The 27796-nt window shown below is 39.7% G+C and overlaps 1 protein-coding gene across 6 annotated transcripts in view; it reads right to left on the bottom strand.

Moving 5' to 3' along the window:
* CPEB3 (cytoplasmic polyadenylation element binding protein 3) overlaps nucleotides 1-27796 on the bottom strand; it is a 114601-nt gene that overhangs the window by 53819 nt on the left and 32986 nt on the right. For 4 of the 6 annotated variants that reach the window (XM_042459275.1, XM_042459270.1, XM_042459272.1 and 1 more), the window contains exons 3-4: nucleotides 20767-20926; nucleotides 4719-4775 (exon numbers count right to left, since the gene is read on the bottom strand). In XM_042459275.1, the coding sequence (XP_042315209.1) occupies nucleotides 4719-4775; nucleotides 20767-20926 (217 nt within the window). The remainder of the gene's footprint in view (nucleotides 1-4718; nucleotides 4776-20766; nucleotides 20927-27796) is intronic. The other 2 variants (XM_042459273.1, XM_042459274.1) reach the window with 1 other exon arrangement.

The raw sequence follows: 27796 nt of genomic DNA, 5'->3' as shown, positions 1-27796 counted from the left end.
TGACAACAACTTAAAGTGGTCAGTTAAGCTACTGAATTTCTAAAACAGGCATAACCTAGCCACAGCACTTCATGCAATGGTAGCTCTCCAATTAGAATACTGCAATGTTCTCACATGAGGCTGCCCTTGCGGAAGCTGCAGCCAGTGCAAAACACAGCAGCTAGGCTACTGACCAGAACATGGTGTAAAAATCATATAACGTTATGTATATAATGTATAAAGAAACTGCACTGGTTACCAATATTCTTCCACTGAATTCAAGGTACTTGTGATGTCATTTATAGCACTAAACAGATTAGAACCTCGGTATCTGAACGAACATCTCTCCCTATATATGATGGAACAAGGGCTGTTAGACCAGCTGTACTTGGGTTCCACTATTTGGAGTAATATACTGTATAAGGCTGTGAGACAAGAGTTTTCTCTGCTGTGGTACCTACTTATAGAATTCACTACCCCAGGGGGCACAATCGGCAGTGATCCTGCCTTCTTTCCAGGACCCAAATTAAAATATGTTGTTGTTGTTGTTACCAGTGATGTCTTGTACTCCAACTCTCCTGTCAAGTCTCAAGTCTCTCCCTTCAAGGCTCAAGTCCATGCAAGATACTTTCAAATTGAGTCTCAAGTCTGGGAGCCTGCTTTAAGAGAAATGTTAGGCACAGACTGAATCTCCTGGCTGACTGGGGGGGGGGGGGGGGGGGGCTTGGAAATCCAGAGAGGAAGCTAGCAAAGAGTCAGCGAGTCAAAGGAAAGAGTGAAAAGGAGTCAGAAAGCTTGCAGGATAGTTGTGGAGATGACAACTTGAACAGCACGATTCGAGGATATCAGAAGAAGAGAAGAGGCAAGAAGATTGTTATGAACTATATAGTTGTGGTGTGTATGTTTCCAACAGTGATCCAGGTTGCTGAAGCAGATCAGTGGCACTGAGGCCATGGGGTGGGTGGAGGTGCAGAAATATGTGATTATTACATTTTGGTTGAGGAAGAAGCAGGAAGGATATGAGAGCAAATGGAAAACTAAACCAGAGGTTGGGCTTGAGGTGGGAGTTGAAGTCTGCTTGGCTGCCTCTGAGAAATGCTTCCCATGCTCTGGAGGCTAATCTTGCCTGCTGCTTAGAAAAAACTTAGAGGATCCTTCCTCCTCAAGCCTGTTGCCAAACTTATTTGCTATGTTCCCTTCTGAGAAAAGCTTCCCGCACCCTCAGCAGCGGGTCTTGCCTGCTGTTAAGAAATGTTTCAAAATAGTCCTGTTCCTAATTCTACTCCAAAGCCAGCAAGTAAGTAGCAAAACGTTTACAAGCCTCGAGTTGAGTCAGTGTTTCATTTATGGCAGAGTTGAGTCCAAGTCAAGTCTGAAACAACCTGAGTCTGACTCAGGTCCAAGTCAAACAACTCAACTCTATGTCACTGATTATAATTTCTGGGTTCTAGTAATTTAATCCAAATCTGTACACCTACCTAGTTTAAATTGTTTTACCTTTTTTATCTTGTTAGATTTCTATTAATCTCTTTTAATAATCTTTTCATATTTTAAATTTATACAAAATATTGGAATTGTTTTGTTTATACACCATCTTGAGATCCTATGGTACAGGGACAGATGTCATTCTTTAAATAAACAAACCGGTCACCAACATTAGCACAGAGTAGGTGTTAACATAGGCACCAATCTATGGCCTGTTACAGACTGCCAAAATAAAGCTGCTTCGGGTCTCTTTGGAGGTATGCTGTTTAAATGATGCATGCATCCTAAGAATCCGGAAGCTGCACCAAAGCTGCACTCCAGTTCTTAGGAATGGAGTGTGGCTTTGGCGCGACCTCCGGACTCTTAGGACCCATGCATCATTTAAATAGCATACCTCCAAAGAGACCCGAAGCAGCTTTATTTGGGCAGTCTGTAACAGGCCCATGTCTGAAAAATATGTCTCAAGTTTTCTGAGACTGGTGCAACAATTCTTTCCCCATTTTTATTCAATGATTGTAGTTGCTCAGAAAACCAAGGAACTGACCAGACTTGAAAAACAAGACATTCATTAGTGTTCTGTAATCGAGTTAATTTTCCCTTTTCTCTATTTCATGGTTAACTACAGCTGTGACAGCTTTTCCAGCATAGCAGTAGGAAGATCCCCAAGAGACATCAGGAACCCATTCCAACCCGTAAGCTTTTGGGAGCAGGCTATCCTACTGGTTTTTCAACTCAGAGAGTCCAGACCTAAACATGTAATGATCTGTAACAAGAAAACAAATTTTCATCAAACTGATTTGAAGAAAGCAGCTGGTAAATATTTCTTCCACATTATAATTCTTCCTCCTCACTCTATGGATTTGTAACAAAGCAGTTTAAAAAAACAAACAGTAAGTACACCATTTTCCTTGCTTCTGAACCAAACTAAAGATATTAGAGATTGCCTTAAGATTCCCACCACTACTGGGTCAGGGTAGCATGAGAGATGCTATAGTTTGAAAGGTACAAATGTAAACTAAAATTAAACTACAGTGCCCTTACTTAGCTAAACATTTTTAACAAATTTAGCAAATTATAATAAGATGCTTTGCAATTATATTCTCTCTTTACACACTTTCAATACTGTTGTCATAATTAAGTTAAACAAAAACACTGGAAGTCCAATAAAGAAATATTATACCAGGCTGGATAAAGTGGAGCCTACTGGTTATACATACTCCACAGTGTAGTTCCCCAACAGCCTCTAATACCCTTCCAGTTATTTACCTCACAGTATCTAAGGAGCAATTTTGTTACATGGGGGACCACTGTCCTGTTTTAGGCCCATGAGCCCTTCATCTCCCCCAGAACTACAAGTCACTTCTGGGTTGTTGTTTTTTTTAAAAAAAACCCAGAGTCTTAGGTTGGGAGAACATGGCAGAATTGTAGAATTGCTATTGCAGAGAATTGCTATTTAAACATTGCAAGAAACTTTTGTATGTCAAAAAATGGAAGGGGGAGCAGACAGTCCCTTGAGGTTCAATAGAGGCTTTCAGAACCACCTTTTATCTATAATCTTATACAAATATGAACTATATGATCATTAAACAGAGAGTCTGTGAACATCTAGAAGGCAATGCCATAATCACAAAAAGTCAACACGGGTTTCAGAGAAACAAGTCATGCCAGACAAATCTGATCTCTTTTTCTGATAAAATTACCCCTTGGTAGATGAAGGGAATGCTGTGAATATAGTATATCTTGATTTCAGTAAGGCCTTTGACAGGTTTCTCCATGACATTCTTGCAAACAAGCTTGTAAAATGTGGGCTAGACAAAGCAACTGTTACATGGATTCATAATTGGTTGTCCGGCCAAAGCCAAAGGATGCTCAACAATGGTTCCATTTCATCCTGGAGAGAAGTAACCAGTGGGGTCCCACAGGGCTCTGTCCTGGGCTCAGTGCTATTCAATATCTTTATCAATGACTTGGATGACAGAATTAGGGGCATACTTATCAAATTTGCAGATGACACCAAATTAGGAGGAGTAGCTAGCACTCTAGAGGACAGGATCAAAATTCAAAATGATCTGAATAAACTGGAAAGCTAGGCCAAAGCTAACAAAATTATGTTCAACATGGAGAAATGTAAGGTACAGGTACTGCACTTAGGGCAGAAAAATAAAATGCATAGATATAGGATGGGGGACACCTGGCTGAATGAAACTACATGTGAAAGAGATCTAGGAGTCCAAGTAAACCACAAGTTGAATATGAGTCAACAGTGTGATGAGGCAGCTAAAAAGACCAATGCAATTTTAGGCTGCATCAACAGAAGTATAGTCTCTAGCTCAAGGGAAGTAATAGTGTCACTCTATTCTGCTTTGGTCAGGCCCCACTTGGAATACTGTGTCCAGTTCTGGGCACCACAATTCAAAAAGGATGTTGAGAAATTGGAGCGTGTCCAAAGGAGGGTGACTAAAATGGTGAAGGGCCTGGAAACCATGCCCTATGAGGAATGACTTAGGGAGCTGGGGATGTTTAGCCTGGAGAAGAGAAGGTTAAAAGGTGATATGATAGCCCTGTGTAAATATTTGAAAGGATGTCATATTCAGGAGGGAGCAAGCTTGGTTTCTGCTGCTCCAGAGAACAAGACCCGGAACAATGGATACAAGCTACTGTACAGGAAAAGAGATTCCACCTCAACATTAGGAGGAACTTCCTGACAGTAAGGGCTGTTCGACAGTGGAGTCTCCTTCCTTAGAGGTCTTTAAGCAGAGGCTGGATGGACATCTGTCAAGGATGCTTTGATTGAGATTTCCTGCATGGCAGGGGGTTGGACTGGATGGCCCTTGTGGCCTCTTCCAGCTATACTATTCTATGATTCTATAAATTTATACAAACTATAAATTTATACAAATTTCAATTAGTACAGGGCTGTACTGTGAAAATGTGACCCCCCCAGTTTACCAAATATATTTAAGAAGCACACTACAACTCCATTCTTGAATTATGTGTATTATGCTAGCTACACACACACACACACACACACAAAATGCAATGTTTGTGCAATATTATGCACACAGAGGATTTCAGTAAATTTTTGATTTATGATAACATGATAGCAGCTGTAAAGTGACTGATTAAATGTGGAAACATGTATTTTTTAGTTTCACTTTTTTCACTTTGTACCTAAATGAAAAAGCATAATGGATACACAAGTAATGTGAAATGCATTGTAAGACAGACAAACAAATAGAAAGGTATGAACTTACTATTGAGAGCCATAATGTTATCTGTTCCTGGATGATGAAAATTTATACCCATACGACCTAAAAAATGAAACAAAATATTCTGTCATCATGCTTTATGTAAATTAGGTGATTCTTCAATATTAGATTTTTCAAATAAATAAAATAAAGTAATGAGACTTACAGAAATTATTTAAAAAATAGTAATGAGACTAACAAAAACTACACATCTGTAATAAACTCATTTAAAAATCATGTTGCTTGCTCAATATAAAGCAAGTATCACAAAAACAGAACAAGGCAATAATAAAACAATACTGTGAACACTTCCAATCTCCTCTTACTAATTTACTAAAACATTTCAGATTTTATTTTTTTAGATTAGCATAGATCACACATTTTAATTTTTAAATTATAGCAAGTAGCAGATGTTCTGAATAAAATGTTGGACCCTTGACAAGAAAATGCTGATTTTCCCCTCCTTACTAGTACTGCAAAAGAAAGAAAATAAAATAAATTGCTGAGAAGAATCCTACAGAGATGTTCGGCTACTGTATTGTAATGTCTTCCCATAAACCCCAATTCTTTCCAAAACCTGGAACAAGGAGCAAAATCCTGCAGCTACTCAGTGTCTGCTTAACTGGCTGCAGATATCACATACAGAAATAACTATCATTCACTATGATCCTCAACAGCACATAGGATATATACCATTAAGACACTGCAAGGAAATCTCCTTTCTCCACAGTTTCTGCAATTTATAATGATCCATTCTGATTCACTAATGGTTGTATACAAATAAAAAAACACCTAACACAGTTGCCTGAAATGAAGCCTAGATTGATGCATCAGAAAGTCCTTGATTTGAATTTTGCATTCATGAAATCAGGTGTGATAATTAATTAGCCTGCCTTACCAGGGGGCTTTAGTGATTCAAACAAGTGTGTATATGAACTGCTTTGACATTTTTGTTTCACCAAGCTTTTAATGGTTAAGCAGAGAAGGTCTTTAGATTTGTGTTTTATTTGTTTTAACTTTTGTATGTTTTTTAAATGATTATATAGTGTTAAGTGTGAGGATTTTAAACTGTTTCAATTTTTTTTTAATTATAAATGTTTTTAATTTGTTATTTTTGGAAACCACCTTCGTCCCACTCACCAGTTTGTTTACCCTTCAGCCTGTACTACACATCTTATTTTCTAAAATAAGTCTGTGTCTCAAACAGAGTCGCAGCCAGTGCAATTTCAGTGGGTTTTTAAAAAATCAGCACCAAAAATGCAAGCAAATATAGCTGAAAGAGCTGAAAAGTGTTTTAATTCATGTTGTAGTAAGACCGAGTCTTAGATGGCTTCTTTGGAAATTTAGCAACAACTATAATTTTGCCCTCCCATAGAAGCACCATACAGATACCCTTGTGCTTAACAAGAATATCTGGGCTGCTGGTGAATGCCGATGTTATATTCCTATGCCCTATAAAGGAATTATTCCTGCAGAAAATAGGAACAAAAGTAAGCAGAACTTCTTTGAAGCTGAGGGTTTGTTTTTACTATATCTGTCCGTATTTATGTGAACAGGTACTGTACATAGATCTTTCTCTAAATCACAATAAAATCAGACTGTTTGATCATATACAGTATTTTTCAACTGAATTTAAAGCCAGTATAATTCCAAGTATTTCAACTAATCCAAAATCTGCAACTAATATTAGAGCTGTACTGAAAGAAAATAATCTAAAATACGTTTGAGTGTTACTATGCAACATTCTAGAGAGGCTGCAAGAGAAATTGAAACACTGGGACTTTTAATTAGAAACCCCCAAATCTCTGAACATAGCCAGATTTTATCTCAAAGACATCATGTTATAATTCAAAGACACAACCGTGTTAGTATGGAAAATCAGTATGCAAAGGGATCTTGCAGCACCTTTGAGACTAACTGAAAGAAAGAAGCTGGTAGCGTGAGTTTTCATAGATCCCACTGCATACATCCTGATATAGTTAAACCTGAGGTTCTGTGTTTCTGCTGAGCAATACAAGCATGGAAGATGTTCTTTCACACTTTATGAAATCCTTGTTTTCTATTCCACTCATCCTCACGATCCTTTAAAGAAAATCAAGTCACAATTGTGCTTTAAATCAATAGTGACTGATATCTTCAGCTGGGAGACCAGATTCTTCCCAATCAATCTGCTCAGATGCAACAGATGCTCCACATTGGTATTACCAGCCAGCACACATGTCAGGTGAGACAGTCCAGACTCCTTGGCTGAATAATCACCTGAAGGTGATCTGGCCAAGAAAGCACAACAGAGTTGTGCTTTGTTTCTGCCATTACTGGCATAGATTCTTTCCAGAAGAATGTGGAAGACTACCTCAAGGGTAAGGATAAACTCTGATTTTCAGATTGGAATTAAGCCAAATAACTGAGAAGGAAACAACTTGAAAACCCTATCTAAACTTTAGGTATGTCCACAAGAGAGTCCCATTGCACACAGAAATGTCTGACAAAAATAGTTATTAACAGAATTATTTCAGTGATAGACTACCGAATGTGGATAGTTGCAAGTTATTAAGTGGGGATGCTACAAATAACAGCTGTGGTGGCATATTTAATCTTTTCACTCCTTTCCTTTGCTAATCCTGGAGCTGTGCTATTCAAATATATATAAAAATAGAAACAAGTGTGTGACATCTGGTGTGTGTGTGTGTTCATGTTCATTCAATCACGGTGCCAGGTGCTGCCTGCATGACATTTTGTCACCTGCCCTTGGCCTTCTATTTTTAAGTTGCTCTTGACAACTACCTTCCCAGAAAAGAAAATAATGTCAGCTTGTAAGAGTAGATAAATATACATGTAATTACAGTACTAAAATGCTTAAACAGTAAGGACTTCATTATAGTTTTTAAAGAGTTTATGATAGATCTTGAACTGCCTCAGATAACAAACTAAGACTGAAATATTTGCCATTTGGAAGTCACTCACAAATAGTGATCACTGTTTTAAAGGCATCTCTATGATGCACAAAGTCAGATTCCTTTATATTTCAATATAGTAATATACAAAAACTTCATTTCTTCGATCACATATTCTAAGAATCATGTAAGCAGGTGGTGACTGACTGAGACCAGGGTAGACTCTTTGATTTGCAGCTCTTCTTAGCTTCATGGTTAAGAAGAACTTTAAATATATTAGATTTAAAGCCTGCATTATTTACATCATGTATTCAGCTTGCAAATTTTGATTGTGAGGTAACACAAATATACACCACCTGATCAAGTGCATGACCTCCCCTTCCCCATTCCAATAAAAGCCTTTTCGTCTAAGTATTGTTCTGTTTTTCTGTCAAAATACAGATTTTGTGGAAGATGGAGCATAGACACAATATGCTGCTTCATTTTTCTGACTGGAAAAGCATAGCTGAGACACATACCTATGTGTCTCAACTAGCGGAAGGCTTGTATTTACCGTAGTTGTCAACTTTTTCTTATCACAGAAAAATAGGCAAGTGCTTGAGGACAAGCCTGAATTAGTTTGATATTCTTTCTACTTTATAAACATTCTCTCCTGAAACAGCATACCTCAGCTTGACTGCAACTCTTATAATTTTTACCATTGACTTAGGGCTAATGGGAGTTTCACTACAAAGCTTTTGGGATGGCCATACGTGCTCACTCCATTCTAGATTATTTATGTTGTTGTCCTGGGTGTCTGCATAGGGGAACAACATTTTGAATTGACTTCTTTATTTCAGAAATGGTCCTTCTAATCTCAAGATACATTTTAACTCTCCTTTCTAGTTCCTTGAGTCAGCTTTCATTCTTGTATCTCTCACAGAAACCCCTCAGAACTGTATTATTGAAGCAATATCCATAAACAGACTACACTAACCTCTCTAACAGTAAAAAAAACCCCACATATGATATGTTCAGGGAATGAATAAACATGGAACGTATTCCTCTCACTCAAAGAAAGGACAGGTTTCAGGTTTATAGAATATATTTTGTTTTTCAGCTAGAATGCTGAGATCCACCAGTCAAGCCATTACAAATGACAGAGAACTAAAGAATTCTGATTTGAGGAATTTCATAGGAGTACCAGAACTAAATAAAGGCCACTGCCCTGCCACACTAAAATGTACTCTTTTTTAGCTGTGAGAAAACTTTCCTGTTCTACTGAAAATCATCTAGCCACAAACCAATAGGTTCAGATCTACCTTTTTCCCAACACTGTTCTAATATTTTTTTAAATGTTTATAACATGGGAAAACTAAATATATCACAGGAGTGTTCTCAGTACTTCCAGGAAGTACTATCTCATAAGATCTTTCTGCAAAGCAAGAACTGAAATCAAAATTTATCTTGATTTATTTTTGCCACTTTAAGATTAACATGCTTGATAACTGCAGCTAAATCAATTACTTTCCAAAAATAATTACGGTAAATATACTCAGATAAATTTTTATACAGTTCTATAGGTATGATACTTTTGCTTGAACTATGTACAGTATTATTTAAATTACTGAAATTTCCTAGGTCATCTGGAAACATCTTTGTACTAACATTATAATCCCAAGATTTCAACCATCATTCTTTACTGCAAGAGCACTAAAATGAACATAAATTATCTGACATGCTGAGAGCTAGTATGCTGTAGTAGTTTGAGCATTGGACTATGATTCTGGAAACCAAGGTTTGAATCCCTGATCATCCACAGAAACCCACCGGATGACTCTGGTCAAGCTACTCTCGGTCTCGGAAGAAGGCAAAAGTAAACCCTAGCTGAACAAATCTTGCCAAGAAAACGTTATGATAGGCTTGCCTTAGGGTCACCATAAATCCGAAACAACAACCAGGACAAATAAATGGGTTCTAGGATTTTTTTTGTCTTTTTAGCAATCCACAGCATCCACAGAATTCTTCTCCAACATCACATCTAAAACGAGTAATTTTTTTTATCTATTAACTTTCTTCACCATCCAATCTTCACATCCATACATAGTGATGTGAAATACAACAGCATGGGCAATCCTAACTTTAGTATTCAATGAGATATCTTTGTACTTCAAGATCTTGTCCAGTTCTTAGCTACCCTTCCAAGTCTTAGTCTTCTGACTGCAATCTCCATTCTGATTAATGACTGTTCCAAGCTATGGAAAATCTTTAACTATTTCAATGTCTTCATCCTATAATCTGAAGTTATTTAAAAGTCACTTCTAGTCATTATGGGGTGCGACAGACCACCCAAATGGGGCGATGGGATGCTGCCCCTTTCCTAGCCGGATCGGGGCCATGACAACCTCATGCCATGGCCCCAATCCAGCTTTTCAAGGGCACAAAAAGGAGCTGCAAAAAGCGGCTCCATTTTGCATCGTCGAAAGGGTGCTATAGTTACGGCGGCGCAGCTATATGGTGTTCCCTCAGCACTGTGTTGTATGGACGCAGCGCCAGAGAAGCGTCATGATGCCACATGCCGTGTGGAGTGGCGTGTAGCATCACGGCGCCCTGGGTGTTGGGTCAGGGTGTGCTTCATCTGAACACGGTGCCCCAACTCCACCCCCAGGCCAGCCTTTCAGGCCAGTCTGTCCAGGGCCTATATTTGTTTTCTTAATGTTCAGCATTAAATCTGCCTTAGCATTTTCATCCTTGACTTTCACTAATTGTTCCAGGTCATTATTATTTTCTGCTAGTAGTATGGTGTCATCTGCATATTTTCAGTTGTTGATGCCTTCCTCCAAGGTTCAAACTTATTTTCTCTAAATCTTATCTTGCTTTGTGTATGATATTTTCAGCACACTAGTTGAAGAAATATGCTGATAGTATGCAACCTTGGCTGACCCCTTTTTCAACTGGAGAACATTCTGACAAAAACAGCTACCAGTAATTTCAGAAATAATCCAGTCAAGTTTTGACTCAAAACTTAAACATAGTGTTTCATCAACACAATGATCGCAGTCAACTCTTTAGTCAACATCAAGTGACCATGTGTAGTCACAACCCAGAAAAAGTGTGCACAACTTTGGAACAGAAGTGGAGGCCAGCAGGTGTAGCAACATTTTCTCTCTCCAATGACTTTGGTCTCCTCTTTATTGTCCTTCAGGGAGTTGGTGACATGGTTCCACCAAGTTTTTAATAGCTGTCTCATTTTACTAACTTTGGTTTTATTGTATACTGTTGGTAGTTGATATATTTTAATTGTTTTAAATTTTAAGACATTAACTAACTGGAGAAGGGCAATTTAAAATTATTCTGAGCAGGTAAATCAATTAATAAGATATTAAATGGTTCTCAAGATTTCATCAGATAAAATATACCCTGCAACTTACATTTTGAACAACATTCTGCTTAATACCTTAAGGAAACATTGGGAACGATAGTACCTGAAAAGCTATAAGAAGCCACTCTGTGTGTGTCTGTCTGTGAGACAAAGAGACCTTAAAAAAACTTTACATGAGCATTGTGTTTTAATCACACAATGTCCTCTTCCTTTTTGCTTTTCTAGCAGGCAGTCCCAGTGGTACTGAGCCAAAAAGGGTTAGCAACCAACTATGTAATTCCAGACACGTGACCTCAGCTGACTGGATTTGGGTTAGAGACTTTGTGCATTCCTACAGGGACTAAATGTATTTTGCTTAACTGTATCTTTACCACAATGCACTTCAGCAGCTTGGCTGTGAATTATGTAGAAAAATCTTAACAAAAAGCCACATCAGCATGGGGAATATTCCAGAGCCCTTCCCCTCAATAAAAATAAAATGAGCAAACAAAATTATAAAGATTTGCCAGAATTTTCAATAAGAAACATTTTCAAGATGTATGTAGTCTGTCAGAAGAATCTTTACCTATATGCAATGCTAGTGAACAGCAACACTTACATCATTGTGTGCAAAGGGCAATTACAGAATGCACACTGGGCAAAGCAGTTAATAATCTCTACAAAGCATACAATAGAGGTCTGAAATTTAATTCCCTCATTATACAAACACATAGTCAAATGTGGCAGCAGGAATCTACAAATCTGTGACCACTGACAACGAACAAGCTTATTCTGGTTTCATGCTGCCCAGACATCCAGCACAAAGTAAGAAAAAGAAGGCCTCCCAGCAAACTCTTTCCATGATGCTGAGAAACTGGAGATTGGGGCAGGTCTTCCACTTGTTTCATGGAATTAGATAGATGGCACATACATAATTTGTTAGAGGAATCAATCTCACTATGTTATGTTAATGTATATTATACACTATGGACAGTCATAAACAGAAATAATTTTTTTGCTGTTTTTTGCTCCAATGCCTGACCTGGTATGCAATGGAACACCAACTCAGCCTCTTCCCTATGTTTGCAGCATGTGCCAGAGCATTCTAACATGGAGTGGAGAAGAGTTGAATGCCAGAAATACTTGTTTCATAGCTGATGTGCGAATTAAAAACTTTTCTCCACTGCATGGTATATTTCCATACCTGGAAGTAAGAATCATGGATACATCCACAGGGATTTGTTAAACCTATGAAGAATATGTTAATTGCAATTTTTTGTTGTTACTGTTACTAGAATTATGCACTGCTATTAGAAAAGAAAAAATATGAAGTACAAGAACAATAAAATACTGACAAAATATTTAAGTACTTCTTCAGATTTAAATACGTTTCCCCATAATTATTCAACTATCTATATATGGGTTGACCTTATTCAGCTTTTACATGATGTCATCTGGCATACTAATTTTTATTTAGACAGTGATGCTGCAAAAACAGAGACTATGCAAACAAAATGCAAATTGGATACTCTTTTGTTCCTACAAATGTACTGAATATAGCAGCTTGAAGCAGGAATGTTTTTCATTTCATTTTCAATTCTGTAGAACCTGCCTGTCCTTCTAGCTGCAGGTAAAATTTAAACTGCTTCAAATCAGACCATTTCAAGCCTTCGTAGTTAAGCCCCATATTGATCTGGAAAGCTCACCTAAAATCCAACTTGCTATTGGTTATCTGCATTAAAAATATTTTGCATCAAGAGTCTAAATGTAAAATTGGACAATAAGGAAAATGTTTACTTCTAGAAGAAGTAGCTTTGCATTTCTTCTTCCATGGCAACGTATAGTGAGAGGAAATACATAATATAAGAAATGGGATAGAGCAGTATGGTCACCATTAGAAACCTAATTCTAAGAAAGGGCAGAAAAAGCCAGAGAAATTGTATTACAACCTGCCGACAAGATGACAGACTATGTGTGTCAGAAATGGTACTACCCTCCTTCCTGTACTAAGAAACAGTGACCTATGCTCTTGTAACCACCTGGCTGAATTACTACCATTGGGATCAGTTGGGGGTGCAGACTGTACCAGGTGACATCCTAAGGGGGGGATGACACCACTGCTCCTCAAACACACACCTTTTGGCAGAAAAAGGTTGTGGCATTCATCTGCTTCCCTTTAAAATGCTTTAAGAGATTGTGGGAGTAAGGTGAAGCTCAGTGGGAGGAAAAGGGAGAGGACCCAGAATTTTTTTAAATTAAAATTTCAAATTTCAAATTTCAAAATTTTAATTTAAATTTTTTTTAAATTGACACTTTAAATGTTTTATTCTTTTAAAATTTTCTTATAAAAATCACATATTAACCAAATCTTCACTATGTATATGTACATACTTTTAGGTTGTGTGTATGATATTGTAATTTGAAGGTATCATTTTAGTTTTGCTAGTTTTTTATGTCACAACTATTAGCTTTACATTCAATGGTATATGGGAATTATGATTTACAAGTAACATTTGTGCAAAAAAAGCATTACTAAGGATTCTGTATGGTGTGAAATGTATTACAAGTGGATCTGCCTTAGAAAACAATTTGAATGCTTCAAATTGAAGGCTTCAAATTAAAACTAGCAAAATTTTAAATTATTACACTTTGGGCAGGTTACATTTCAGTAGTTTGAAGAGAGCTCCAATGGTTGCCCATTTGCTTAAAAGTCCAAACCAGTGAGGCAGCACTGAAAGGTTTGGGAGAAAAAAACACCCGAAAGACTACCCACTCTTGGTATCAACCTGTATGTTCTCTACTGATGCTCTCACAAATTTCTCCCCCTCTTTGGACTTGAGGTGATGTTAGTGAGATGCGAAATTTGTTAGTGACCGTAGTGTCTATCATGTGTATGGAAATCCCTCCCCCAGAATGCTCATATCACATGAAATCTGTTGTTGTTTTTAGGAATCAAACAAAATGATTTTTATTCACCCAGGCATTTTAAAATCCAGTTTTGTTTTGTTTTGTTTTAATCTGTTGCTTATATTGCTAGGTTCTTTCCTTGTGCTATATTTTAATTTTAGGCTTGTTTTTAATACACTCTGGAATCAGTTTTGACAAAAGGCAGCATACAGATCTTTTAAATAAACAAGAATTTATAGAACTATACCCTGGATCCCAAGTTCTCTCTAAATAAATTAATCTGGTCAAGAATTTCCAAAGTTAGAAAAACATTTCAGCACTCCCAAGTAAGGTTATGCAATGCTCTGTGTAGATTTCAATTTTATATAGAGTCTTGAGTCTAATGAACAAGAAAAGATAAATTTTAGGATTGCCATACACACCATACAGTGCAACACCCCCCACTCCCCATCTGCAGGATATATGTCCCTAAACTCACTGCAGACAGTGAAAATCATGGATAATATGAACCTTATATTTCCACTGGCAGCAGACCATACATACACTCACCTTGGAGGCACTCCAGATGGTCTCTTTAGGCATCTGAAGGTCCTCCAGCATAACTTTATGGTCAACTTCCAATAGACGTTGACCACAGACATAATATGGAGGATCTCCAAATGCCTAGAAAGACCTTTTCCCCCAAACGCAGGTAAGTGAAACCATGGTTATTTCACCCATGGATGTGGGGATTGTACCGTATAGTATAATGTACATATTGTGACCTAGCAAATTTAAGATCTTCTCCCTTTCTCTGGTTATGTTAAATGGCTTTTTATATATGTTGAACTTACTTGCTCTCTCTTTTCTGTGATTTTCAAGTCTTAGGGGTGGATGATACGTAGGTCCATGTCTTACCTATACTAGAACCTTTATCCCGGGGGGAGGGACTTTTTTCTGCCCAATAGACCTTGACAAATCCTTTAGAGCAGTGATAGCAAATGTTTTAGAGACCGAGTGTCCAAACTGCAACCCAAAACCCACTATTTATCTCAAAGTGCCATGTCCCTCTGGCTTTCTAGTAACAAACTCTGGCAAACTGTGTGCTGGGGTGACGGCGTGTGTGCCCACAGAATGGGCTCTGAGTGCCACCTTTGGCACTTGTGCCATAGGTTCACCATCACTGCTTTAGAGTCTGTATAAGGCAGATGGGCAAGGACATGGATTAGATAATGATTATTACAACTACCCTTGACTAATTAACAACTAGGCAAGAATTTGAATGCACATAAGATGGAGGGAGGAAGATTCTTAAGCGTTCAAAGGTTGCTTTTTTTTTTTTTTTTTTTTTTTGCTTTACATGTATTTGGGACCAAGAGGAAGACAGTGGGGTAGTCATTAACAGATGTTTTCCTAACAGCTATGCCTTATGATACATGTAAATATCAGCAAGAGACAATAGCCCTGAGGGTGGGTGCAGCTTCAATTATTGACACAACAACCACGCCCAAACTACCAGGTATATTCCCAGTACCAAATGGGCCAAAGAAGGCCTGACGAGTCAGAGCCATCCAAATCCCAGCAAAAGCTCACAAGGCTTAAGCAGGGTCCCAAATGTGAAAGCTCCCTTTTACTGACAGTTCTCCCCCAATGTTACATGCTCCCACTCCTCATCTCCACCATGGTCCAAAGATCACTGGTTCCCTTTGTCTTTCTTGCACATCAATACTTGCCTTTGACTGAAGGCCCTCTATTGCCTCTATTTTCCTCACTGCCCCCCTGCTGCCTTTTTCCTTCATTGCCCCCCAGATCTTTCCACCACCCCCATGAGGGCATACCACCCATTTTGGGAATCACTGAGTTAAATTATAATATGAATCAAATTGTTCATTCTTAAGTCAGTTGTACAGCTAGGTATGGACTTAATTGACTAAAGGGAACCCCACTAGTTATCATGTATTTACTTCAGTTGTGAAAGGTATGACAAATAAGGTTCTCATCCCCTGTGTCATGCTTTACAATTGCTTCCACATAACTGTTTCATAGAGGAAAACAAAATAAATCTTTGCCAACCCTGATAAAAATAAGGAGTATTCAGAATACATGCAGTTCTGAATTTTAAACTCACTTTATCATGGCACCATCAAAACTACAAACATAAAATAGATTTTGCTTATGATATTAAATAAATTTACTTAGGAATGAGCACCATTTAACTGCATAAAACAATAATTATTACCTATTTTGAAATAAAAATAAAACTGCACATATTTGTAACCATACACATGTCTTGGTTGGCTGCTGCTATAATAAAGTATTTTTTTAAAATAAGGATGATACAGGAACAGGGGGCAGAACCAGTGGGCCTAAACTGACCTAGGATCGATTGATCCTGGCTGCATCACCTGATGTTCTCTCAGTGCCATCTGAGGGCCTATTAGGATGCAAGCCTCTGGTTAGTCCAGACCTAGCTATGTTCGGATTATATGAAGGCAAAAAGGTGCTTCAATTAAGCTGTACCACGTAGTGGGAGATGAATCATGAAATTTTAATCAAGCAAAATAAGGAATACTAGAATATATTTTGGCAGAGTCGCTTCCTATGACTTTTGAGTCTATAACTATAACAGTTAAGATGCTAGGGAGCTAGATGCTTAGTTCATCAGCACAAGTTCTGCCTCAGTACTGGAATTATGTGGAAACATGTTAGCAACCTTGCCAAAATAGAAACCAGTTCAAGGCGACTTCAACGAAGAATAAAACGTTTTATAGTGTCCAATGATAAACTGACATTTTATCTTAGAAGTCCTATTGGCTCTGAAGCAAACCTTCCAAATTTGTATATTTGGCAGAAGGTCATGTGACTGATGCTCGCCATTCACCTCTTGTTTGGAAAAGTCTATTTTTCTAAAAACAAACCTATGAGACAAGCATTGTTTAACAACACTTTGGCAAAAACTAAGCAAAGTGATCAAATTTATTGTATGTTCTACACATAAAGTAGAAAAATAGTCAGCTCTCATAAAAAATCAACTGTACTTTTCCAAACTACCCACATAGTTAAACATACCTTGTTCAGAGTACCTTGGACTGTTTCTTAAGCACATTTGGTAGGTCAGCAAGTACTTAACCAGGCTTATATATTTAGCCCACCATCACCACAAAAAGACCAGACCTCCAGTTCCAATCTACACTACACTTTTCTTTGCAAACAACATACCAAATAAATTAAAACAGGAGAAAACTGTATTTAAAAGGAAAGCAAATAATTTAAAATCACACAAAGCCAGGTGAAAGGAGGAGGAAAAGTTTTAATTTTCCACCTAAAACTTAGCAAAGTAGAACCAATCTAGGGGCTGGGCAGATGGGCCAGGATACCATGGGATCAGCCTGTGCTATCCTAATCTGTGTGCTAACCCAGGTTAGCCTGCAGGTCAGCGCAGGGATGGATGGGTGTTTACACACCTGTCTCTGTGCCAGCCCAGGAATCTGCTACCAGCATGTACTCCTTATCTTCCTGTACTGAGAAGCTCCAATTGTCACCACATCAGACGCAGCGATGGGGGCCTTCTCAGTAGGGGCAATGGCATAGGAAGGTAAGGAGCATGCAGGAAACTCAGCTGCAAACAGGAGGGCAATTTGACCCGCATTAAGACCCATTTACCCCGACATCTGGCCAAATCCACCGAATCCCAATCCTGGCCCCAGGGTTTTGGCCTGCATTGTCCAAGCAGGACAACACAAGGCCAGAGGGAACACAGGTCTTTTGGCTCATGCAGACAACCAACAAGAGATCTATCTGCAGACCAAATATTCTGTATATTTACAGTAGCAACATTCAATTATTTTTGCAACCTTTTAATGTTTCTTCAAAGATGCAATTCAGATGGGCATTTCCAGGTTCAGTGACAAGTATTACATGCACAAATGCCTATTTACTCTGACATCCTAACTGCACATTTGAAAGCTGCCTCAAATACAGTACTTGGCACATACAAATCAAGTCACTTAGTTGTTTTTAGATGTACAGTAGTGAACAGTTTGTGCCCATCTTTGGAAACATTAAAAGACAAATCACATTTTATAGGCCTCAATAGCAAAAAGTACAGTGTATTACGACAGTAGATTGATTACATGGTCTAATTCTGACATTCCTGTTTCTTTTACTGTTTTGAAAGGAAACAGAGTATATATTTTATAGCAGTGGTTCTCATACTATGGGGCAGGACCCGCAGGGGGGCACGAGAGTTGGTAAAGGAGGGAATCATATTTGGAGGCCATGATCCCCCTCTCCTCCTCTTGCTCCACTTCCCAAACACTTTCTGTCCTGGGGGGAAAAGAAAGGCAAGGAGGTCACTTGCAGCCTCTGCCTGAAGGAGGAGTAGAGCTATTTCCTTATAAAACTTAATCAGACCTCAGAGCAGGGGTAGGCAACCTTTTTGAGCCGGGGGCTGGGTTGCTGTCCCTCAGACAACCGGGGGGCCAAAGCCGGGGGGAGCTTCCACCCTCCGGGGGCGGGGCCATGTGTTGGGGGTGGAGCTTCCCACCTCCGGGGGCAGAGCCGCACGCTGGGGGCGGAGCTTCCACCCTCGGGGGTGGGGCTTTCTCTGCTCCCTTTCCCAACCTCCAGCTGTCTGACAGACAGCTAGAAGTGGGGGGGGAATTGGGAAAGGGGGTGACAGGCGCACGCCTGCTCCTCCTGCCCTTCCTTGGCCCCCAGCTGCCTCTCAGAGACAGCTGGGGACCAGTAAGGGCCCGTGAGGGGCAGGAGCAACAGGCGCGTGGCCCCTGCTCCTTTCCTCGGGACTTTGCCAGGCCTGAGGTGTCCTCCGAAGGACACCTCAGGTCTGCCAAAGCCCCGTGGGGACAAGGAGGCGTGTGCCCGCCCTCTCCTCCTCGGCCCCTTCCTTCGGCCGAACGGGCTCCAAGGGCCCTTTTGGCCGAAGGGGACGGCCGAAACCACTATCATTGTTAAAGCAGACCTTTCAGCATTAAAAGCAACGAAAATACACAGAAATGCACTTTGGAAAGTCACACTGTCTCACCTTCAGAAGAGTCTTCTTCTTCTTCCTCCTCCTCCTTCTTCCTTTTTTCCTTCCTTCCTCCCTCCTCCTCCTCTTCCCCCGCGGAGGAGGAGGACCCCCGCCCCTTCCTTCCCTCCCCGCGGCTGTCGCAGCCGTGGGAAGGGAGGGAAAGGGCAGGAGGCCCGATGCGGCTGCCGGAGCCCTCCTGGAGGCCCAATGCGGCTGCCAGAGCCCTGTTGGAGGGCTCCAGGGGCTGCACCGGGCCTCCTAGAGGCCCGTCGCCATTTTGTTTTTCAAAATGGCGGCAGTCTCGTGTGACCTTTCCCGTCGTGCCCCGCGATGGGAAAGGTCACGTGAGACTTTGGCCGCCATTTTGAAAAACAAAATGGCACCCGGGGTAGCGAGGAAGCGGGGTGGCAATCGGCGGCTGGACTGTGCAGGGGCCGGCCGAAAGGCCTCCGTGGGCCGCATCCGGCCCGCGGGCCGGAGGTTGCCGACCCCTGCCTCAGAGGGAGAGAGCGAGGCCTTCCAACTCCATTAGGCCTGGCCCAAACAAAGAAGAAGAGCCCTCCCTCCAGTCCATGTGCCTTGGTCCAGGCCTCAGAGGGAGAGAAGAACTGCTGGACCTGATCCCTTCTCCACCACTTTTCCCTTCTCCTTTTGTGTCATGTCTTCTTAGATTGGAAGCCTGAGGGCAGGGAACTGTCTATTTAAAAATAATAATCGCACTACAGCACTGACTGAATCAACAAAGATTATGGGAAACAAAAATACATAAATATTTTAGCTAGTTAATCTCAAGCAAGCCACCACAAAGCAATGGGCCCTTTCAGTAGGGTTTTACATGAGGTTGTAATCTAACGATTTTATTGGTAAACAAGAAGTAGAAAGCCAGATTATCTTCACTGTTCTCAGCACCAGTTCACCTGTCCAGCACTAACTTCCTGCAAACTACTAGCTTTTATGTTATTTCATATGTATCCAGTATGATCCATGGCTTTTTGTTTAATCTTTACTCAGAGCTAGTTATGGCTCAGCACTATTTACCGGCTATCTGCTTCTTCTGGGCTATCAGATCACAGATGTCCCTAGACCCCAAATGTCCTTTACCCAGGGTCAATTCTACCAATTCTGCCATATGGTTGATCCCCAAAAGCAATTATGTTTAGCACAAAATGTGTTTATTATTTGTGACAATATTTAACAAAGAGTTTTACTGCTCTATGTCCTCAAAGTTAAATAATTCCTGGAGGCTACACAGTGCGTTTAACTAAAAATTGAGGAGATTGATGTGATAGAAGACATTAGTATGAATTATTAAACTAAAAGCTGCCCAAACCACTCAGTCATATGGTTTATGATGAGTGCTAGAAGTAGTTTAATCTTAATCGCTGGAGCTGAAAGAACAGTCTGGTCTGCTCAGCTGAAGGGATCATCAATATTTCATTACATCCACCAAGCAAGTCATTAAAAAAAAGTAATTTTTATCTGCTTCAATTCCCTGCCATTTGAGATCTGAATCTTGCATTCACACTGAAAAGATAATAATACTTGATAGATTTTTAAACAATAATTTGAAAACATTAAAAACACCAAGTATTGTTCATTTCAAAGCAGAACAAAATAACGGGCTTCTCAGCTGGATGTTTCCTTGATTAAAAAAATAAAGTCAAAAGCCAAGGACATTTTTGCATGAGAAATGTCCTAAGAAATCATGACTTAATATCTGATTGCATCATTAACCATCCTGCATACTTACTTTTAAACTCAGTTAAGTGAGGTTATTAAGCCAAGAGTACCATCAAATATTTAGCAACTTGTTTACTAGCAAAAAGGTATAACACGTAAATGTTTTATCAGCAAAAAGCTGTTTTCTTTTAAAGCGAGTATGAACATATGAATATTCCTAACCTGTAAAATGATTCCTCCACATTATATCAGCGAAACTCATTGGTGGGCCACTGGGAGGGTAGTGTTTACCTTTAAGAGGCTCATGATCAGTCCTTATCATATCCATTAATGAGTTTTCCAAAGAATGCAAGTTAAAAGTATCATAGGGCCGATTCCGGTCCTAGGAAAAAACAAAAAATAAAAGGACCGTTACAAAGTCATCACTAAATAATGCAAACACTTCTTAACAATTATTCTACTAATCATAAATTATTATAGAATTAGCAAAAGATTAAAACCTTGGGTTGGTTAAGACTGGCAGAGAATCTTGAGAGCAGCAGAACAAGCAAAGAGCAAAATTAGACTTTTCTCTCTTCTCCAGAAATGCAGTATATTGTGGCTAGTGTGAATAATAATATAATAATAAAGTATACAGTTTTACTATGACAGCTTATTTAGGCAAATGAATGAAAAAAGTTCAGAACATGTTCACAGGTGGAACAATTGGTGTGTCTCTTCTTTCTGTTAGGGACTTGATCATTGTGTACACTTCACATCGAATGTTTTCACATATTCCTTCTATTACTGCCCCTGATACACATGTGTACATGCATGCCCACATAGAGACATAAGCAAGGTGCACTTAAGTTACTCTAATTTACAGAGATCAAACAGCCACATGCTGTGAAAATAGCTGACTTACATACCCCAAGTCTAGAACAAGGAAGGAAAAGTATCAAGGCTCATGTTCATATAATTTAACGTGAGAAGACATGTGTATGGATTTCAGTTGCCCTTCAAATGCAGCCCCCCTACCAGAGTTTCACCTCATCAGATCCCTTCAAGAGGCTCTTCTGATCTTCACAAATTATGTGAGGAAGCACATTATGGCCTGCACACTACTATGACTGGAGCAGAGCTTACAGTTTTTAGGATCAAGTCACAGTTTAGAACAGATGCCCTTAATTTTGCTTTAATCCCACTGATGTTCACATAATTAATATTAACAGAAGTTAAATGTTTTACGGAAACAGACCTCCAACTAAGATAGATGTCTATATTTCTGGGCAAACAGATTCTGGGGATAAAGAAGTCTACGGGAAAAACAATGCACTGTACCCTGAAAACATTAACATTTTCACCCAAGGAAAAATTCTGCACTTCCTGCTTGCAAAAATAAGGCAATTATTCTGACACAAAACCCTTGGGCACAGAAGATTGTGCAAACAACTTGAGAGTGGATAAAAGCAGTGAAGCACAACAGAAGACCAAGCAGCATGTGGCAGCCTCTTGAAATCCTTGCCAGGTTCAGTTTAATTTTTTTAGTGCTAGCATTCACTGCACAAAGAATCAATTATTAATCCATGCCTGAGAGCCTTTACCACTTTCTAGAAGACCAGTTAAAATTAAGGCTCCAAATGCATGTCTCTTTCCTATGTAAATCCTGGTATTGATATTTTTGAATTATTCTTTTCCTACCAGGGCTGAGTCTGTGGAGGACTGAGCCATAAATATTCAAACCAGCACCACCAAACAAAACAAAACAAAACAAAACCCAGCCTATCTAACAGCATAATTTTAACTTGAATTTTTTTAAAACATCAACTTGAATTAAATTTTATTCATTTCAGAGAAATCAGCTTCAAACAGAGTATCCGAGCCACTAGACTAATAATCAGATTGTATTGATTGTTGCTCCACTTTCAAAATATTTAAGATCAGATACAGGCAAAATGGTTGCACTGTACCAGGAGAGATATCTAACACCAAGCATTGGGCCTAGGGGTTTGGCATTTGCTCCTGTATTATTCCAAAACAATGTATGAATGCCACAGAACAACACTTGTATGACATACAGGAAAGATAAGACTATCAAAATAGCAGCTGACATGATTTGCTTGCAAAATATGAATAAGTTTAGATATTTTGATCTAACTATTAAGATGATGGCAAATTCTTCTCTTGTAAGCAAAGAATTTACATTGATGATCATCAGCATCCTCACCCTTTGTACAGAATTGAAGAGTACATCAGATTATCACATCACAGCATCACCTCAAGTTATATTAAACTTACTGTGCACCATTGTTAGAGTGTCACCAGTTCAAGATTCATGGTTTATTGGGAATTGGTTTCCTTCTAGGTGAAACTCAACATTGTTCCTTGTACCAAAAGTGGTTCAAGTATTACTTCACTAATCCTACCAAACCCCTGAAAGTAGGTCATTATTGGGCCTATTCAGGTGAAACAATGCAGAACACTGCAATGTATTTTAATCTTCTGAAAAGAGTGTTCCTGCTTAGAGCTGCATCCAGCACACCATTCTATCCTATCTCAACCCAGTTTTCTGTTTCTGTACCAAACAGCATTCAATATTCTGTAGCAATTGAACAAGCTGAATCCTGATCTACTGCTGGTGGTGTGTGTGTTTTCCTTTAGTATACCTCAGGGGAAGACAATGCCAAACCTCCTCTGAATAAATCTTGCAGGAAAACCCCTTAGGGTCACCATAAATTGGGAATAATTGGAAGGCACACAACAACACCTCAGGATTTCCCCTAGCAACTGGATGCCTTCTTTCTTGTTTCTCAGTGCCCCTATTTTAGTTCCATGTCTCTCAGCACACAGCACCAGCAGAGGGAATGACGACACAGAGTGAAGAGAAGCAATGATCTATGAACTTATTTAAGCCTATATTGCAAATTTATGGCAGTAAGAAGATTTGAACTAAAGACTTGTTTTACAGTACTACCACTTGATCAATTTGCATCATAAACTCTCCCTTGTACAGGAGAAGATTTGAGAGGCTCTGTACCCTACTTGCCATACTAGGCCAAAAAGCTAACAACAATATAAAGTACAAGTATTTTAAGAAAAAGAAAGGATTCCAACTATCCTAAATACTTCCCTCAATGTTATTATGTTTTTAGTTGCTTTTCAATCAACTCTATATACATAAAATAACAAAATACAAAGATAATTTATTGTAGGTTTTTCGGGCTATGTGGCCATGTTCTGGAAGAGTTTATTCCTGACATTTCACCAGCAGCTGTGGCTGGCATCTTCCAGAACATGGCCACATAGCCTGAAAAACCCACAAAGAACTATGGATGCTGGCCATGAAAGCCTTCGACTTCGCAAAATACAAAGACGTATATTTTATACTGTCTTAGAAGCTTCTCCTTCAAAATAAAAATAGTTTAATTAATACAACACTTTTCTGCTGGCAAGAGCTCTAGGCACTTCTCAAGGAACACACAGTAACAAAGCCCATCATAAAGAGGATGAGAAGTGAACCAACATGATTTCCTGAAAGCAATTTAATAACAACAGGAATGGGGCAAATACCCCTGAGTGTGTAACTATGCTACTGCAAATAAACCAAGAAGATGCAGCCTACACCTCAAGCACCTCCTTTACCTCAATTATGTCTTCACTCCCCACATCACCAGCTGTTCCCCCAGGAACAACAAACTTGCCTTTGGGAAAGAAGGCTGGCAGAGGGCTCCAAAGAAGAATGGAGTCTTCTCACTGGGCCTCTCATCCTGTGGGAAATTATACGCAGTGTCTTTTCTTGCCAGGAAATTTTGGGCTTGTCATACAGCCTCATGTTTTCATGGTAGGAAAACACACTCAGTATGTTATTTGCTGCTGGATTGGCAGGTCCTCCGGTTCCCGCCAGTCCCCTGCTACAATATCCTTTCTCCCCACAATTTTTTTACAGCTGGCAAAAGGGGACAAAAGAAAGCAGCCGATGAAGGTTTGGCAGTTATACCCCTGAAGCAGCCACAAACTGGTGACAAGAAGTGGGAGAAAAGTCTTCTCCTCACCCCAGCATATCTGATGGTACATTTAACGGACAGTATAATTGTTAATGGGAGTTGCAGTCCCTATCAAGACTTGTTATTGTTCTGCAGCTACAGCAACAATATTTAAAATGGGTCTCTGGTAAAGAAAACATTAATAGCCACTGCTGTAGACAATCTCACAGAGGAAATGAAAAGTGTGTTCTCCATAATCTTTTTCACCAGTGTCCAGCACACAGCTGCCTACTATGGGGCTATTCAGACTACCTTTTTTCCCGGATCAGAACCCAGACTAAACACGGAAAATTCATATTGGCCCCGATCCTTTCACAAGCGAAAATTAGGCTTTCACACCCGTTCAGGGGCAAATGCCCCTTGGAGTGAGTCTTTTGAAAGTGGAGTAAAAGCTGCATCTTTTGAAAAAAAAAAACCCGGGTTCCATCAATATGAACTTGTCTCCGATCATAATCGGGTCAAGTTCAGGGGAGGGATTTAGGTCAGAGGGCGGAACATGCCTCCCCTTCATCGGGGTGACAGAGGAGGAGGAGGAGGAGAAGTAAGGAGCCTTGAGAAAGGGTGCCAAGGGCAGTCGGGATGACGGAGGAGGAGCAGGAGGATGGAGCCGGAGGAAGGGTGCCAAGGACAATTGGAGTGACGGAGTAGGAGGAGGAGAAGAGAAAGGGTGCCAAGAGAATCGGGGTGACAGAGGAGAAGGAGAAGGATTGAGCCAGAGGAAGGGTGCCAATGGCAATCAGGGTGACGCAGCAGGAAGAGGAGAAGAATGGAGCCAGAGGAAGGGTGCCAAGGGCAATCGGGGTGATGGAGCAGGAGGAGGAGGAGGAGGAGGAGGAAGGAGCCGGAGGAAGGGTCAAGTTCAGGGGAGGCATGGTCAGAGGGAGGGCAGCGAACAGAACAAGCCTCCTTCTCGCACCAGGCAGCTTTCTCTCTCTCTTTTTATTTTTGACAGACTATGCGAATGATATTTGGGTGATACATATAGATAGAATGTGTGTGTGTGCTTGTTCTACATTTCCCTTTCATTTCCTCTTGCTCCTGGAATGGCAGCCTCACTTTGCAAGAGGCTTTTATTATTATTATTATTTTAATATTTGCATGCTACAATATAGATAGAATGTGTGTCTGCTTGTGCTACATTTTCCCTTTCATTTGCTTGCTCCCGGAACGGCAGCCTCACTTTAAGAGGCTTTTTTAAAATTATTATTATTTTTGTTTAAAATGGGAATGCTACAATGCGAATGTTACAAATGTTTCCCTTTCAATTTGGCAAACTGATACAAGAGTGAATGCTTTTGCTACACACAACACACACACACACACAAACCTGGAGGTTTTTAAATTTGACAGAATATGCTCACTCTGCCGCCAGTTTTTTTTTTTTTTAAAAAGGAGGGGGAAAGCACCCATTCTGTTGGCCAACTGCTGTAGGAAACATCACCATTGACGAAAGCAGAGGTGAATTTGATTGACAGCAAAGGAGCTTTCATTTTAAACCAGTACTGCAAATGTGAACTTTCCACAAAGAGATGCAATGACATTCAGGGGTAAATAACCCCAATTAAGGTAAATGATAGTGGGCACTTGCTTCTGGAGGGATTTGGGAGGGGGGATCCAAATCTGCCCAGTTCCATCCAGGGCAAATAGCTGAGTGGGAATGAGGCCTATATGTAACTATCTTGGATAATACCTGTTGCCAAACCTATCCTCCAAGAATGTGTCTAACCCCTTTGTGATAAACTGGATGATACTCCACAAATATTAGAGGAAAAGCTTATTATTTTAAACTATTTTTTTGCTTGCACTGTCTATGCATTAGAGCTAATTTAACACCACTGAAGACCAAGTTAGTTTCAGGTAATATATCAACTAAGACAGAATCAAGAAGACTCTAAGCCACTTTCATTCAAAGAGCTACCTCACTGGTAACATGTAGACAAGGGATGGGAAAATCCAGCCCAGAGAAGGTCTGAATCTGGCCAACAAACTTATATATTTATTTACTTATTATTTTATTTCCACCTTTCCCCCCAAAAAGGACCCAAGGCGGCTCACAATACAAAAAACACATTAAATAAAAATAATAATAAAGACAATTAAAATAACCTAATTAAAACACTACAAAGTTAAATTTTAAGCATACAAAAGTTAAAAAACATAATCTAACACACACTCCCAAAATAAAACCAGGCTTCCATAGAAACATTTTTGCCTGCCAGCAAAAGGCCAGCAGGGAGGGGTCCAGCCTAGCCTCCTGCAGAAGGGAGTTTCAGAGGGTGGGAGCAGCCACTGAGAAGACACTCTTTCATGTCCTCACCAAGAAAGTCTGTGATGGTGGCTGGAATAAGAGAAAGCCTACTCCTGAGGATCTTATCTGGTTTGTATGGGGAGATAGGGTCTCTCAAATAGCCTGGACCTAGCACAAGTAAGACTGGAAACTCCCACTGTTATCTTCAACTTGAGTCCAGAAATAGCAGAATCATTCTCCATGCAGATAGAGGTAAGGAACTCTCTTTGTATAAAGCAGAGGAAATTGACATACGGGAGGAGGTGGGATATATCAGAGCAGGGAGGCTTGATGTAAGGCCCTGCCTCCTATGATACTCAGCCATCACAAATCCAGGCCCCAGATCAGCAGATTTCCCACCTTTTATATATATGATCTTTCAAATAATTTTTCATAAAATTAAGTCAGACTCTGAAAGTAGAGCAATGGTAGAGCCAAAAGGACATAGAGGTAGATCATTTATTTGGAGGCACAGACCTCTTCAAATACATCTACCCAAGAAAATAAATTCATGACATTAGACATTAACTAAGGACATTCAAACTCCAAAGGTTCTTCAATGTGGCTTAAAAGAAGAGAGCTCATCCTTACCAAGGAAAATTTACCTCCCTTCATAAGTGCTAGGCATTGTCATTAGAGTAAGAAAGGATTTATACTATTTTTCTTTCTTTGCTTATGAATTTAACCTTTTTCTTCCTTTGCTTTTTTCTTAGCTTACTTTTTTTCTTTTGCAAATTTTATAAGCATGTTTTCAGTAACCATTTCCCCTGCCAAAAGATAAGCCAACCTGAGTACTTGCACTTCCCGTTCTTTGACCACACTTAACTTATATGCTACAGTAAAAACCAAAAGGGCCAAGAAAACCTTCCTGAATTGTAATTGTTTTATGCCAGAACATCTCTCAAAGTTGGTCATTTTGTTCTGTTACTGTTGTGAGCCTTTA

The sequence above is a fragment of the Sceloporus undulatus genome, chromosome 3, assembly GCF_019175285.1.
Source record: "Sceloporus undulatus isolate JIND9_A2432 ecotype Alabama chromosome 3, SceUnd_v1.1, whole genome shotgun sequence".
Taxonomy (NCBI): domain Eukaryota; kingdom Metazoa; phylum Chordata; class Lepidosauria; order Squamata; family Phrynosomatidae; genus Sceloporus; species Sceloporus undulatus.
The sequence above is the reverse complement of the archived record's forward strand: the minus strand, read 5'-3'. Positions and strand labels throughout refer to the sequence as shown.